The sequence below is a fragment of the Aquarana catesbeiana genome, linkage group LG04, assembly GCF_042186555.1.
Source record: "Aquarana catesbeiana isolate 2022-GZ linkage group LG04, ASM4218655v1, whole genome shotgun sequence".
NCBI classification, from domain to species: domain Eukaryota; kingdom Metazoa; phylum Chordata; class Amphibia; order Anura; family Ranidae; genus Aquarana; species Aquarana catesbeiana.
In genome coordinates, this window is record NC_133327.1 from 165,620,305 (window position 1) to 165,634,109 (window position 13,805).

Below are 13,805 nucleotides of genomic sequence, written 5' to 3' on the forward strand. Positions count from 1 at the left end.
ACCAGGGTACTTACCATTCCATCCAGGACCCTACAGGGATGCAGTATGGGCATTCAGGAACTTGACTCACAAGCTGGAGGTCACGGCCCTGGACCTATACAGCACCCTACCAGTCCACAAGGCAAAATATTATTACACAGGGTCCCATCTCACAGGGTCCAGTGCAGACTAGCAATAATTACAAGCCATCCCTATATGTCCAGTTCGGTGGTCGGATACCATTTTTCTGAGCATAGAAAAACCGTAGGCAATAGACCTGGAAATGCCAATCTCCTAATCCTAGATGGAACTGCTGAGAAGCTAGCTAGTTTTGTGCAGAGACTGCATATACATAGCCATAAGAACACTAGCAAAAAAAAACAAAGCCTTGTCTAGCTGGGAAAGGCTAAGCCTGGGAGGGGATTTCCTGTCCTTTATACCTGTGTCCAATCAACTGAAGGTAGCAACATAACCCTATCGGTAATGGATAATGAAAAATACCGTGTCCTGGAGTGTACAAAGAAGAAAAAGTTATCTTTCTTTCCAGAACAAGCAAAAGACACCCATCCTCTTAGGACATGAGAAGAAAACTGAGACATGCTGGGAGTAGGCGTTACACTGGGTTGGCCCACAATTTTTTTTTTTAGTTTTCCGGTGTCCAATCCTTCTGTAGATGGCAGTATAACCCATCAGTCTCTGAATTTGTGTCCCTAAATCAGCCTTTTTCAACCAGGGTGCCTTCAGGTTTCTTCAGGGGTGCCTTGACAAAATGCCTAGAAATTGCTTGAAAATTGTATAAAAGCCAGCGGGTTAATAAAGCCTGCCTTTTAGTTGCAACAAAGTACAGATTTTCCTTATGCATCATTACAACCTTCGAACCATCAGCACCCAATCAATTATGTCATCAGTTGATAAGGAGGATGTTAGGCACCTGCACAGCATCCTTGTTTGACCCTTCCATTTGTTTTTAACAAGTAGCGCCCATTAATTGCAGTCATATGCACTGCTCTATGTACACCACACTTCCCATAGTGTCTCATCTATCTTGGGAGCAAGCGAGGGTGACTACGTTCCTACATACAGTGAAACCATGGAGAACGGACACAGCCAGCCTCTAACAGGAAGTCAGATCACAGCAGCAAAAAATAAATTTGAAGGAGGCTGAGAGCAATAGACTGTACTTTGTATTAAGAATACTTGACTAGCATTTTCCAAACCATAATTGAGTAAAATTCTAGTACACAAGCATAACAGCAGACTTACAGCATAATCATAAGTTACCACATTGTACGTTGTTAATACAACATCCTGCTTGGACAGAAAGTCTGAATTTTTGTTGCGTTCAGGCCCATAGTAGATGTAAATATTTAATTTGGCATCTGCTTTAACATGTTGCTCAAACTGATCCTGGAAAAAAATATTAAGTGTGTTATTTATTAAAACTGATACAGTAAAAAGGAAAATATTAAAAGACATTCTACTAATCAAATTAATTTAATAAAAAAATCTGCTGAAATTTGCTGTTCTAAACAATTTGTTGCTGGAGAAAGGTTATTCATGTTTTTGTGGGTTAGTGAATTTGCGGGTCTTAGCGGGTGAATTCAACTGGTTCCCCCACTAACATGTAGTAAGCTCCAAATACTCTGGAAAAGTGTCCTGAATGCATATCAATGTTGTTAATATTTGAATCAACTTAGCAAGTGTTCCCGAATGAAACTTTGCACAACTTGCATGGGACAAGGACACAAATCATACTTACAATCCAGTTACTCAGCACTGACAGGGGACAAATGATTAGAGTTGTTCTTGGATGTTTCTGTACTTCACATTTTGTAGGATTATCTGTTAAGGTTTTAACTGAAACAATTTAAAAACAGGAAAAATATTATCGCCACCCTCTGCACAAAATATTGACATAATTAAAGGCAAAGCCTTCTCTCACAAAAATGTATTTATCTGGTGCAACTCTGATTTGCCTAATCGCCATAAAGCCACACCATCCATAAACTAGAATGGTTACCTGCTCATCACACAACCAGCGCTATATACAATGTTCAGTCCGTAAAAGTACATTCATCAGAACAATAAAATTCTAGTATCAGTAAAGAAGCACGAAGGAATAGGCCACCTGTATCCAATAGAACTTCATTCCTGTCATAGATTATCACCAATATTAAATCAGAACACCAACCTGTACTTTTTTTCTTAGTTGTTTTCTTCGCAGCTGTAGAAGTGCCAAAAAGAACCATAGAAAACTGATCATCATCCACTATGTTGCATGCTGGAGGAGCTACAAAGGTAATATTTATAGTGTGAATTTGTTTTGCAATCTCAAACTACTAACTGTACACATAAAAATGCCAATAAGGCCTGGTGGTGGTAAAAAATGCTTGCTTATTATTTTAGTGTTCCCCTATTGCCCCTCCTTAACCACTTGCCCTCTGGAAGATTCACCCCCTTCATGACTAGGCCATTTTTTGCTATACGGCCCTGCGTTACTTTAACTGTCAATTGCGGTGTCTGCAACGCTTTAAATAAATTTAATTTATGTAATTTTCTTTGCCACAAATAGAGCTTTCTTTTGGTGGTATTTGATCACCAGTGTGTTTTTTTTACTTTTTGTGCTATAAACAAAAAAAAAAAAACCCCGACAATTTTGAAAAAAAAAAAAACAATGTTTTTACTTTCTGCTATAAAACATATCCAATAAAAAATTGAAAAAAATCAAATTTGTTAATAAAATTTAGGCCAATATATATTCTGCTACATATTTTTGGTAAAAAAAAACCCTTATAAGCGATTGGTATGGTATGGATTGGTATGGATTGGTATGTGTAAAAGCTAATACTCTACAAACTATGGTAAATACACTGGAATTTTTATGTATTTTTATTTTATATTAGTAATGGCGGCAATCAGTGACTTATAGTGGGACTGCAATATTGCGGTGGACAATCTGACACTTTGTGGAAACCAGTGACACCAATACAGTGATCTAGACAGTGACATCTAGGAGCAATGAAAGGGTTAAATTTGTGCCTAACCAGTGTTTTTTGTACTATGTGTGGTGCTTTTACTAAAGGGATGTGGTGGATTATATTCCCTGCTTTTCCAGGAAAGAAAATCCATCACATACATGCTGTGAGGACAGAGTTCTGCGTTGTTTACATATGCAGAGCTCCGTCCAGCCTCTCTCCTCGACGATCAGTGGGTGCCAGCAGACATCTGTTGGCCGACACAAGCTGATCGTCTTCTGCTGTCACTAAATACAACAAAAGTGGCGCGCGCCCCCTACCCGGAAGTGCCGTATCATGTACTAGGTACATGATCTGGCGCAAGAGAGCGACTCTGCCGCCATATAACTAAAAAAATAAAAAATGAAAAAAATCATGTTATACTTACTTGCAATGGTCTTTTTGGGTCCTTTGTCCTGGCTCCTCCCCCCTGTCGAGTGCTCAATAGCAAGCCTCGCTCCTGTGAACGGACAACGGAGCATGGCTTGGCCCGCCCCCCTGCTCTCTCCTACTTGACGTACTGGCTGTGACTGACAGCAGCAGGGCCAATGAGAGAGACCCAGGAAAGCTGCAGCTCTCATGCACATCGCTGGATCAAGATGAGGTATGGTAAGTCTAAGGGGGGCTGGGGGGAGAGCTGCACACAAAAGGTTTTTTTACCTTAATGCATAGAATGCATTAAGGTAAAAAACCTTCTGCCTTTAGAATCACTTTAAGCTGACATGGCAGCAGATAGGGGTGTTTATGTGCTGCAGTCGTTATGTTTGAATTCGTGCCCACGGCAAAAAACGCCCAACCGCCGCAAACTGAATGCAACCCATTCAAAAGAAAAGTGAAGTGCCATAAACGTTCAGCATCAGAGTGCAATTCATGCAGTTGCAGCACGTTTGTTGTAAAAAAAAGGAGTTAAAAAACACTTTTAGGAGGTAATTGACAGGTGATGAGCCCCTGGGAGTGTGAAACACATCAGAGGAGCGTGGCTTGGGAGGAGACAAGCCTAAATTGTTTTTCTACACATAGTGTTTGGGCTGGCAACTTGTGTGCGGCTCCCTATTCTTTTTGATAGTCATTGTTGGCAGGCTGGACAAGCCCTGTTGTATGCTGGCACCCAGCAACATTTAAGCCACCGGGTTGCTGCATGTTTGTGATCGGAGAGGCACTCTTTATTATTTCTTAGGCACAATGAAGATTTCATTCAAACACATAATCGTTCTACAAACAAGAAATATATGTTGAAAAACTAGCATTATATCCTTTATTAATGATTTATCCTCCGTTAAATAGTTGTTTTAGCACATGCGCAGTTCAGCTTTAATATCATTGACAGCTCAGCTTTAATATTCAACAGACAGTCATAGATCAACACTGTGATTAGTAAACACCAACCTGTGCCTTCATTCTTAGTTTTTTGCTTCACAGCTGGAGCACTACCAAAGAGAGCCATAGCAAACTGATCATTGACTATGTTACATGCCGAAGGAGCTACAAAAGGCAATATTTACAATGTGAATTTGTAGAAAGCGTAAAAAGCAGTCTCAAACTCTAATAAAAGTGACATAAACCACTAAATCTCAGTTCAACAATGTAGAAAAGCATAAATTAGGGGGGAAATTGAGTACATCTATGCAATAAACCAGGAATCTTCAAACTACGGCCCTCCAGCTGTTGCGGAACTATACATCCCACGAGGCATTGTAAAACTCTGAAATTCACAGACATGACTAGGCATGATGGGAAATTGTAGTTCCTGAACAACAGGAGGGCCACAGAAAAACCCTGCAATACACACACAAATGCTCAAAAAAAAAAAACTTATGATTGGTAACTGGAAAAGATCTGATTAGTTGTCTGTAGGGGTTCAACGGATCAAAAAACTCATGGTTCGGATCGTTTCTCGGATCGGATCATTTTCGGATCAAAAAAAAAAAAAAAATTAATTGAATTTACAAAAACATGTGAAAATTCCACCACCATATAGTCCCCACTGTAATATCCACAATCTCCCCCACTGTAATATCCATGTCATCTCCCCCACTGTAATATCCACATCATCTCCCCCACTGTAATATCCACATCATCTCCCCCACTGTAATATCCACAATCTCCCCCACTGTAATATCCACAATCTCCCCCACTGTAATATCCACAATCTCCCCCACTGTAATATCCACATCTCCCCACATCTCCCCAATTGTAATATACAAATCTCCCTCACTAATATCCACATCTCCCCCACTGTAATATCCACATCTCCCCCACTAATATCCACATCTCCCCCACTAATATCCACATCTCCTCACATCTCCCCCACTAATATCCACATCTCCCCTACGATTGGAGCTTGCTTGCTTGCAGTTGAGGCGGCTGATGATGACGTCAGTGCGCCGCTCACCTAGGCTGCCGCCGGGTGTACCAAGATGGCCGCCGCTCCGGAGCGAGGTCGAAGCCGCGGCCTTTCCGAAGGCCGAGGTGGTGGAGTGCTCTGCGGATCGCGTGTGTGCTGATCCGAACAGGCTAAACCGTTCAGATCACGGATCGGTGACTATCCGTTGCACCCCTAGTTGTCTGGGATGACAACGTAACTTTAAGGCCCGGTTCACACTGATGCGAGTTCATAGCGAATGTGATGCGTCAAAAAAACTTTAAATTCACATATCATCCCTAAAGTCATTGTTTTCACTGACAGTCGTTCACATACATGTGTTGCGATTCCTCTACGAGTGTGATGCGATTAAAAAAAGGGTCTTGTGCGAGTTTACTGTGCTGCGTTGCGAATTTAGTCTCCATAGACATCAATGTAAATCATTCTTGAATCGCATTGATGGTTTACATATGTGCGAATTTGTCACCTCCAGCTCCTCCTCCACACACTCCACAAAAACCAGGAAGAGAAGAGGAAGTTTGGGTTCCATTGGCCAGACAGAAATCACAGTCACCTCCCAAAATGACAACTCATTCCAGTAGAATCACAGTAAATTTGCAACAAACACGTAATGAATTCGCAAAGAAGATTCGCAATGCAAGGCCTAGTGGAAAAAAATTAATGCTAGTCGATGCTCCAGAGTGGGAGAGGGAGTCATGGGGTAAATTTGGATCACATGTGGAGATCACCACCGATGGAACATCATCATTGTTTTCACATACGACACCATTCATTAATATGCATATTAGCTGTGTAGTCATGAAAGTACATAGCACATATATACAAGATTCTTAAGAATTACTACCAATAAGGAAACATTTTGTGCCAATCCTATAAAAAAAAGTATATACTGAAGGACATTTTGTAGGCATCATTCTTGAATGCATCAAGGCTCTCTTCTTGATGTCAGTTTACCTATGCATACTTTTTGTACACTAAACCAACCACTGAGCAAGAAAACAAAGCAGTATGCAGAGTTGTCTCCCTTGCAGAAAGCAAGTCCTTGTTTCTTTACACTGGAATTTGGCTGTACATGCCACTCTGGGCAAGGTCTGAAAAATGTTTTTTTGGGCTTTGGTGTACTTAGAGCAAAGTCCTTGCAATTTAATCATGCTTTGGTGTTTGCAGATTGAGATAAAGAATGAATATATATATATATATATATATATATATATATATATATATATATATATATATATATATACACATATATATATATATATACACACACACACACACACACACACAGTGAGGATCGAAAGTTTGGGCACCCCAGGTAAAAATGTGTATTAATGTGCATAACGAAGCCAAGGAAAGATGGAAAAATCTCCAAATGGCATCAAATTACAGATTAGACATTCTTATAATGTGTCACAAAAAAGTTAGATTTTATTTCCATCATTTACACTTTCAAAATTACAGAAAACCAAAAAATGGCATCTGCAAAAGTTTGGGCACCCTGCAGAGTTAATATCTTGTACTGCCCCCTTTGGCAAGTATCACAGCTTGTAAACGCTTTTTGTAGCCAGCCAAGGGTCTTTCAATTCTTGTTTGAGGTATCTTTGCCGATTCTTCCTTACAAAAGTCTTCCAGTTCTTTGAGATTTCTGGGCCTCTTGATGTAATCCCTCGTGGATTTTGAGGTGTGTTTAGGATCATTATCCATTTGTAGAAGCCATCCCCTCTTTAACTTCAGCTTTTTCACAGATGGCTCCAAGTTACCATCCAAAATTTGCTGAAATTTTATTGAATCCATTTTTCCTTCTACTCGTGAAATGTTCCCTGTGCCACTGGCTGCAATACAACCCCAAAGCACGATTGATCCACCCCCATGCTTAACAGTTGGACAGAGGTTCTTTCATTAAATTCTGTGCCCTTTCTTCTCCAAACGTACCTTTGCTCATTCCAGCCAAAAAGTTCTATTTTAACCTCATCGGTCCACAGAACTTGTTTCCAAAATGCCTCAGGCTTGTCTATATGTTCATTTGCAAAGTTCAAACACTGAGATTTTTGTGGTGAGGACGTAGAAGAGGTTTTCTTCTGATGACTCTTCCATGAAGACCATATTTGTACAAGTATCTCTTTATAGTGGAATAGTGTACCACAACTCCAGTGTATGCCAGATCTTTCTGGAGGGATCGTGCAGTCAAGCGTGGGTTTTGAATTGCTTTTCTCACAATCCTGCGAGCTGTTCTGTCTGATATTTTTCTTGGTCTTCCAGATCTTGCTTTAACTTCCACTGTTCCTGATGACTGCCATTTCTTAATTACATTTCAAACAGAGGATATTGACATCTGAAAACGCTTTGCTATCTTCTTATAGCCTTCTCTAGCTTTGTGAGCGTCCACTATTTTCAGTTTCAGTTTTCTAGACAACTGCTAAGAAGAACCCATGGTGCTGATTGTTGGGGCAAGGTCAGATGAGTCTATTTAAAACCTTTGAGATTGACATCACCTGGTGTTCCCAGACGATGATTGAGAACAATCCATGGCACTGGCAGATCCCAGCTTTGCAAAGGGGGCAGTGCATGCTATAAATGCTGCAGGGTGCCCAAACTTTTGCAGATGCCATTTTTTTGTTTTCTGTAATTTTGAAAGTGTAAATGATGGAAATAAAATCTAACTTTTTTTGACATATTATAAGAATGTCTCATCTGTAAATTGATGCTATTTGGAGATTTTTCCATCTTTCCTTGGCTTCGTTATGCACATTAATACACAAAAAAAGGAATGATTTAACAATCTAATCAAAATTATATATACAATGAGTGTACTATGTATCCAGTGAAAACAGTCCAACAAAAGGATGAGATATATATATATATATATATATATATATATATATATATATATATATATATATATATATATATATATATATCTCTATATCACATTCAGTCACAGTCAAATATGGTAAACAGTATAACAAATGACGGTGCATGCTATAAACACAAACACTGATAATAATGAGTACACAGTAACAATGTGACACAAGCATAAAGTGATTAAATAAAATCACCCAAGTGATGATCAACATAAAAATAAATACAGTCATGGCCACAAATTTTTCCAGAAAATCAAGTATTTCTCACAGAAAAGTATTGCAATAACACGTTTTGCTATACACGTTTATTCCCTTTGTATGTATTGGAACAAAACAAAAAAAGGGAAGAAAAAAAGCAAATTGGACATAATGTCACACAAAACTCCAAAAATGGGCTGGTCAAAATTCTTGGCACCCTTTCAAAATTGTGGATAAATAAGATTGTTCCAAGCATGTGATGCTCCTTTAAACTCACCTGGGGCAAGTAACAGGTGTGGGCAATATAAAAATTACACCTGAAAGCAGATAAAAAGGAGAGAAGTTCACTTAGTCTTTGCATTGTGTGTCTGTGTGTGCCACACTAAGCATGGACAACAGAAAGAGAAGAGAACTGTCTGAGGACTTGAGAACCACAATTGTGGAAAAATATCAACAATCTGAAGGTTACAAGTCCATCTCCAGAGATCTAGATTTGCCATGCACTGTATCTCTGGGCGTGGACGGAAGAGAAAAATTGATGAAAAGTTGCAACACAGGATAGTCCGGATGGTGGATAAGCAGCACCAAACAAGTTCCAAAGAAATTCAAGCTGTCCTGCAGGCTCAGGGAGCATCAGTGTCAGCGCGAACTATCTGTCAACATTTAAATGAAATGAAACGCTATGGCAGGGGACCGAGGAGGACCCCACTGCTGACACAGAGACATAAATAAGCAAGACTACAGTTTGCCAAAGGCAAACTGTAAAGCACATCATTCTACGTCAAAAAGCACCCAGAAACGGATGGCAACAAAGCGCTGGAGAGTTCTAAAGTGGCCAGCAATGAGTCCAGATCTAAATCCTATTGAACACCTGTGAAGAGATCTTAAAATTGCTGTTGGGAAAAGGCGCCCTTCCAATAAGAGAGACCTGGAGCAGATTGCAAAGGAAGAGTGGTCCAAAATTCCGGGTGAGAGGTGTAGGAAGCTTATTGATGGTTATAGGAAGCGACTGATTTCAGTTATTTTTTTCCAAAGGGTGTGCAACAAAATATTAAGTTAAGGGTGCCAAGAATTTTGACCAGCCCATTTTTGGAGTTTTGTGTGACATTATATCCAATTTGCTTTTTTTCCTCCCTTTTTTTTGTTTTGTTCCAATACACACAAAGGGAATAAACATGTGTATATAAAAACATGTGTTACTGCAATACTTTTCTGTGAGAAATACTTGATTTTCTGGAAAAATTTCTGGGGTGCCAACGTGATGAGGAAAACTCGTCTGTGGACGTGTACGAAAAACCGGAAGCGGCGTTCCGGCGAGGTTCTCCAGTCGGGTGAGACATCACCTGTGGGCATCAGGTATATCTGCTGTTACGCTTTGGATACATGCAATTCATGCTCGATTTTAATTGGAATAATGTAAGTGCAATGATTGAAGTTTTTTTAATAAACTACGCTTGAGACATACTGCACTGGTGGAGCGCTCCTTTTTCTTCCCATACATGAGCAAGTTGATCCATGTCTGAACAGGTGGATATGGCTATATCGGATTCATTAACCCAGCATTATTGCCAAACATGAGAATGTGATGCAATTAGATTTGGTGAGTTCAGTTCTAATGGGGAAGAGACGATTGGCGCACAAGTGGTGTGGCGTGAAGAACTCTACATCTTTGGAGGAATTTTAATTGTACTGTGGCACAGTTCTATGGACTTGTGTCATTATATTTTTTTCTTTTTATGTTGATCATCACTTTGGTGATTGTATTTAATCACTTTATGCTTGTGTCACATTGTTACTGTGTACTTATTATCATCAGCGTTTGTGTTTATTGTATGCACTGTCATTTTTCTTGTGTATTTGATTATGCACTTTAGCGCCGCTGTTTACTTAGAGTGATCTGCGTAGGGGAGAGGTTGAGTTTTTTTTTTTTAATATTAAGTGGCAGCTACACATTAATACAGTTTTTTTGCACACTATTCTTTCTTTGCATATTTATATATTTTTTCTATGGTGCAGTGGTGGATTGATGTATTATACATTTTTTTAGATCACTTATCCATAGAACTTAAAACAGTATAACATATTTCTGGGAATTGACATTGTGACACAGACACGGAGATGATATTCACAATTAATTCCTAAATGTATCTTCTACAACATACTGTAGTTATACTAGATTATATCAAGTACTTTGTTTTCTTTCGTAGATACCCTAATTAATTGTACTAAACTTGGCACACAATCAAAGTTTGACCAACTAGAAGACCATCTGTAAATTATGCCAATACGGCTAAAATATAATCTAATTTGGCCCTCTGTTTTCAGAGCTGAGGGCATGAGGGCACAATGGCTCACATATGGTGGACTTGTCCACAAGTCCAAAGGCTATGGATTAGGGTGTACACTCTGATTGACACGGTTCTACATTGTAATCTTAGGAAGGATCCGGTTGAGGCCCTGTTAAATAAACCCATTCAGGGGGTACATAAAAAGCAGGCCAAACTTATTGTCTTCATCTTTATTGCAACCAGACTATTGCCCACTCCTGAAAATCTCCAGCGCTCAATTTCTGCGAAGTTAAAATCCGCCTGAATAGCATAATGGTTAATGAGAAATTGACAGACATATTGAACGATAAACATGACAAATTCATAAAAATCTGCACACCATGAATAGATTACTTCCAGCCTGACCATACGGCACTGCACCTGTGACTTTCGCCCCACTGGGATAGAGGACTATGTAGTGCCCTATCCCATGCCCCTGCCGCATTCCAAGGCTTCTCTTTCCTCCCTCTCTTCTTTCGCCCTCCTTTTTTCCTGGCTCCCCCCTTTGTTTTTTCTTTTGTTACACCTGAGCATTTCTGTGCTAGTGCACACTCTTATAATTTTTGGCGGATTGAACGAGATCTTTCTTGCTCTAAGGTGATCCTTTTTCGTGACCCATGTTAAATTTTGAACCCTGATCTCCTCCATGGAATATAAAAAAAATGTATTGAATCAAAAAATATAATCTAATCCTGAGGTATTAGGGTATTGTGAGGGGAATATCAAATAACCCAGCAAAAACTATTGCAACCGGAGTATCAAGAAAACAAAATCATCTAGAGAATAATACACTATTAGTTGCCCCCAGAAGCAGATGGAGTGGATCGCTTGGGATGGATGGCCTTAAGATGGAGTCTGCCCTTCAAAATGGCATCTATATAAGATGAAGGATGTGTGTCCCTTGATGTGTGATGATGGGTCTATAATAATGTGATCCTCATTGTTTGAACCTGTGTCACCCTGAGCTTGCTACCAAAAACAATACAAGTTAGGAACCCTCCCAGAGGATACAGTTAGTACTATTTACCCAGCTCTGATTGGAGGGCAAATTACTGATTAACGATTTGTTTGCATAGGCACTAGTTAAACTTGGCCACCATGTGGCACTCTGAGACTAGAAATCCCTATATTCAGGGAGAAAATGGATTTATTGGATCCAATCTTTATAGAATAAACTAATTTCTATTCTATAAAGATTTAACTATGTTATTTTGATTAGAGGCTAAATCAATATCATTCTCTGAGAGTTGGTGGCATTATTAGTGACGTTTAATTTTTGGTATATTAACTAAACATGAAATCTTGGCTACAGGGATGGAATTATTTATACAACAATCCATGATAACCTATTCATTATAATATGTTGCTTATACTTTAAACTACTGCCATTCTAATGCTTGAGTATGTCTAAATTATGGCATTAAATTGACTTCCATTTTACCCTTCTCTGGATTAACTTATTTTGTAGTCCAGTCTCAGAATCTTTTGTGTATCTTCTTAGCTTGTTAATAGTTTTGTCCATAAGTGTAACAACGGCAAAAACTACAAGTCCTGTCTCCTTCATCTGAGTAAATAAGCATTTTGTTGGTTTCTAAAGGTCTTATAAGGCCAGTTTCATTTTAATAAGATGTCCTTCTCTTTGGATCCAAGTGTGAATAAGAGCACTCCATTTTTCAGAGATTGGTTTTGGCCCAGCCATAATTTGCTCTGTATGCAAACTTGTTTGAATAAACCACTAAGCAATTTCTGCCTCTTTGGGATTGTTAAACGTTAATGTGACAAAACCAATATTACAATTTTCCTAGCTGTGTTAAAGATGAACAGATACAGTGCATATCAGAACTAGAAAAGTAGCACACAAAATCACTAATCTCAACTAATATTTGCCTTGTGGAATATTTAATAGACTTATCAGCCTAGGTTTTTGTTTCCTTCTTACCTTTTACTTTTGGTGGGATCCACTCATCCTCCTCTTCAGAGTCACTTAATGTAAACTTGGCTTTTTGCCTTGTGAAATATAAAACAGTTAAAATTAACAAGACACGACTGCTGTGACATACCCAATTCTTTGGAAGCCCATTTTACGATTTTTAGAGGCAAACACACTAACAAAAGTTGTAAAAAATGTTATAACATTTAGATATTAACTTATATGATATACAAAAAAATGGTGAAACTTTTGAAGATTATGTTTATGATGTAACAGCATATTTACAGACGCCTATGTACCATATGAGCACCTAATGGACAGGGAAACTCATTTTACACCTTATCTGCAGAAATCAGATCATCTGCAATGCGGACAGATACGCATTCAAACCCTGCTGAATGTCAAACTCACTGGAAGCATTATGCAAATATAAAGGGTATCAGTGCTACTGTAGAAGAAGCACTGTACAAGTTACTGGCAGCTGAGGATTGGAAGGCATGAGGCTGTTAAAAAAAAATGTAGATCTTTTTCAATAAATGAAACTTTTATTTTGAATAAACTAAACAGTATATTCTACATGCCATTTAGATTCCAGGAATCTGTGAAGATGTGACATAGGAGAATGTCAGTATTAGAGCTAGAAACTACACATATGTTGGGTAAATAAAATTATAATACACACACACAGTTCGATTGATGGCACTATGTTACCTTTCTTTAAATTACAATATTGCAAACTCAGTATAAATTAAATATACAACAATAGTATTATATACCTTTTAGGTGGAGTTTCTCCTTTGCTGCTCCCTGGTTTTTCGTTTGTTTCTTTAGTAAAAGGCAAAACAGGAGAAACATGTTAACATTAAAACTCCTGTCATATACTGGTTGAATTTATGAATGCTAAGGAAAATAGGATTTTTTACTTCATTCTGGTGTTTAGCTGCAGCCGGAGGGCCCAAGCACACCTTCTGGCCCCACTGACAACAACTTGTCAAACCCTTTGAGTGCCTGACAACCATGGGCTGGGCAGTGCACCGAGCGGTATGCATGTTTAGGGCAGTATGCACCCAAGACAAAGGCTTGGCATGCCAGCAGTTTGTGTTATAGGCATTC

The 13,805-nt window shown here is 38.9% G+C and overlaps 1 protein-coding gene across 2 annotated transcripts in view; it reads right to left on the bottom strand.

Annotated features, from left to right (window-relative positions):
• HLTF (helicase like transcription factor) overlaps positions 1-13,805 on the bottom strand; it is a 149,460-nt gene that overhangs the window by 69,333 nt on the left and 66,322 nt on the right. Inside the window, exons 10-15 of one of the 2 annotated variants that reach the window (XM_073625910.1) lie at positions 13,469-13,517; positions 12,702-12,769; positions 4,380-4,475; positions 2,171-2,269; positions 1,739-1,836; positions 1,243-1,386 (exon numbers count right to left, since the gene is read on the bottom strand). In XM_073625910.1, the coding sequence (XP_073482011.1) occupies positions 1,243-1,386; positions 1,739-1,836; positions 2,171-2,269; positions 4,380-4,475; positions 12,702-12,769; positions 13,469-13,517 (554 nt within the window). The remainder of the gene's footprint in view (positions 1-1,242; positions 1,387-1,738; positions 1,837-2,170; positions 2,270-4,379; positions 4,476-12,701; positions 12,770-13,468; positions 13,518-13,805) is intronic. The other variant, XM_073625911.1, reaches the window with a different exon arrangement.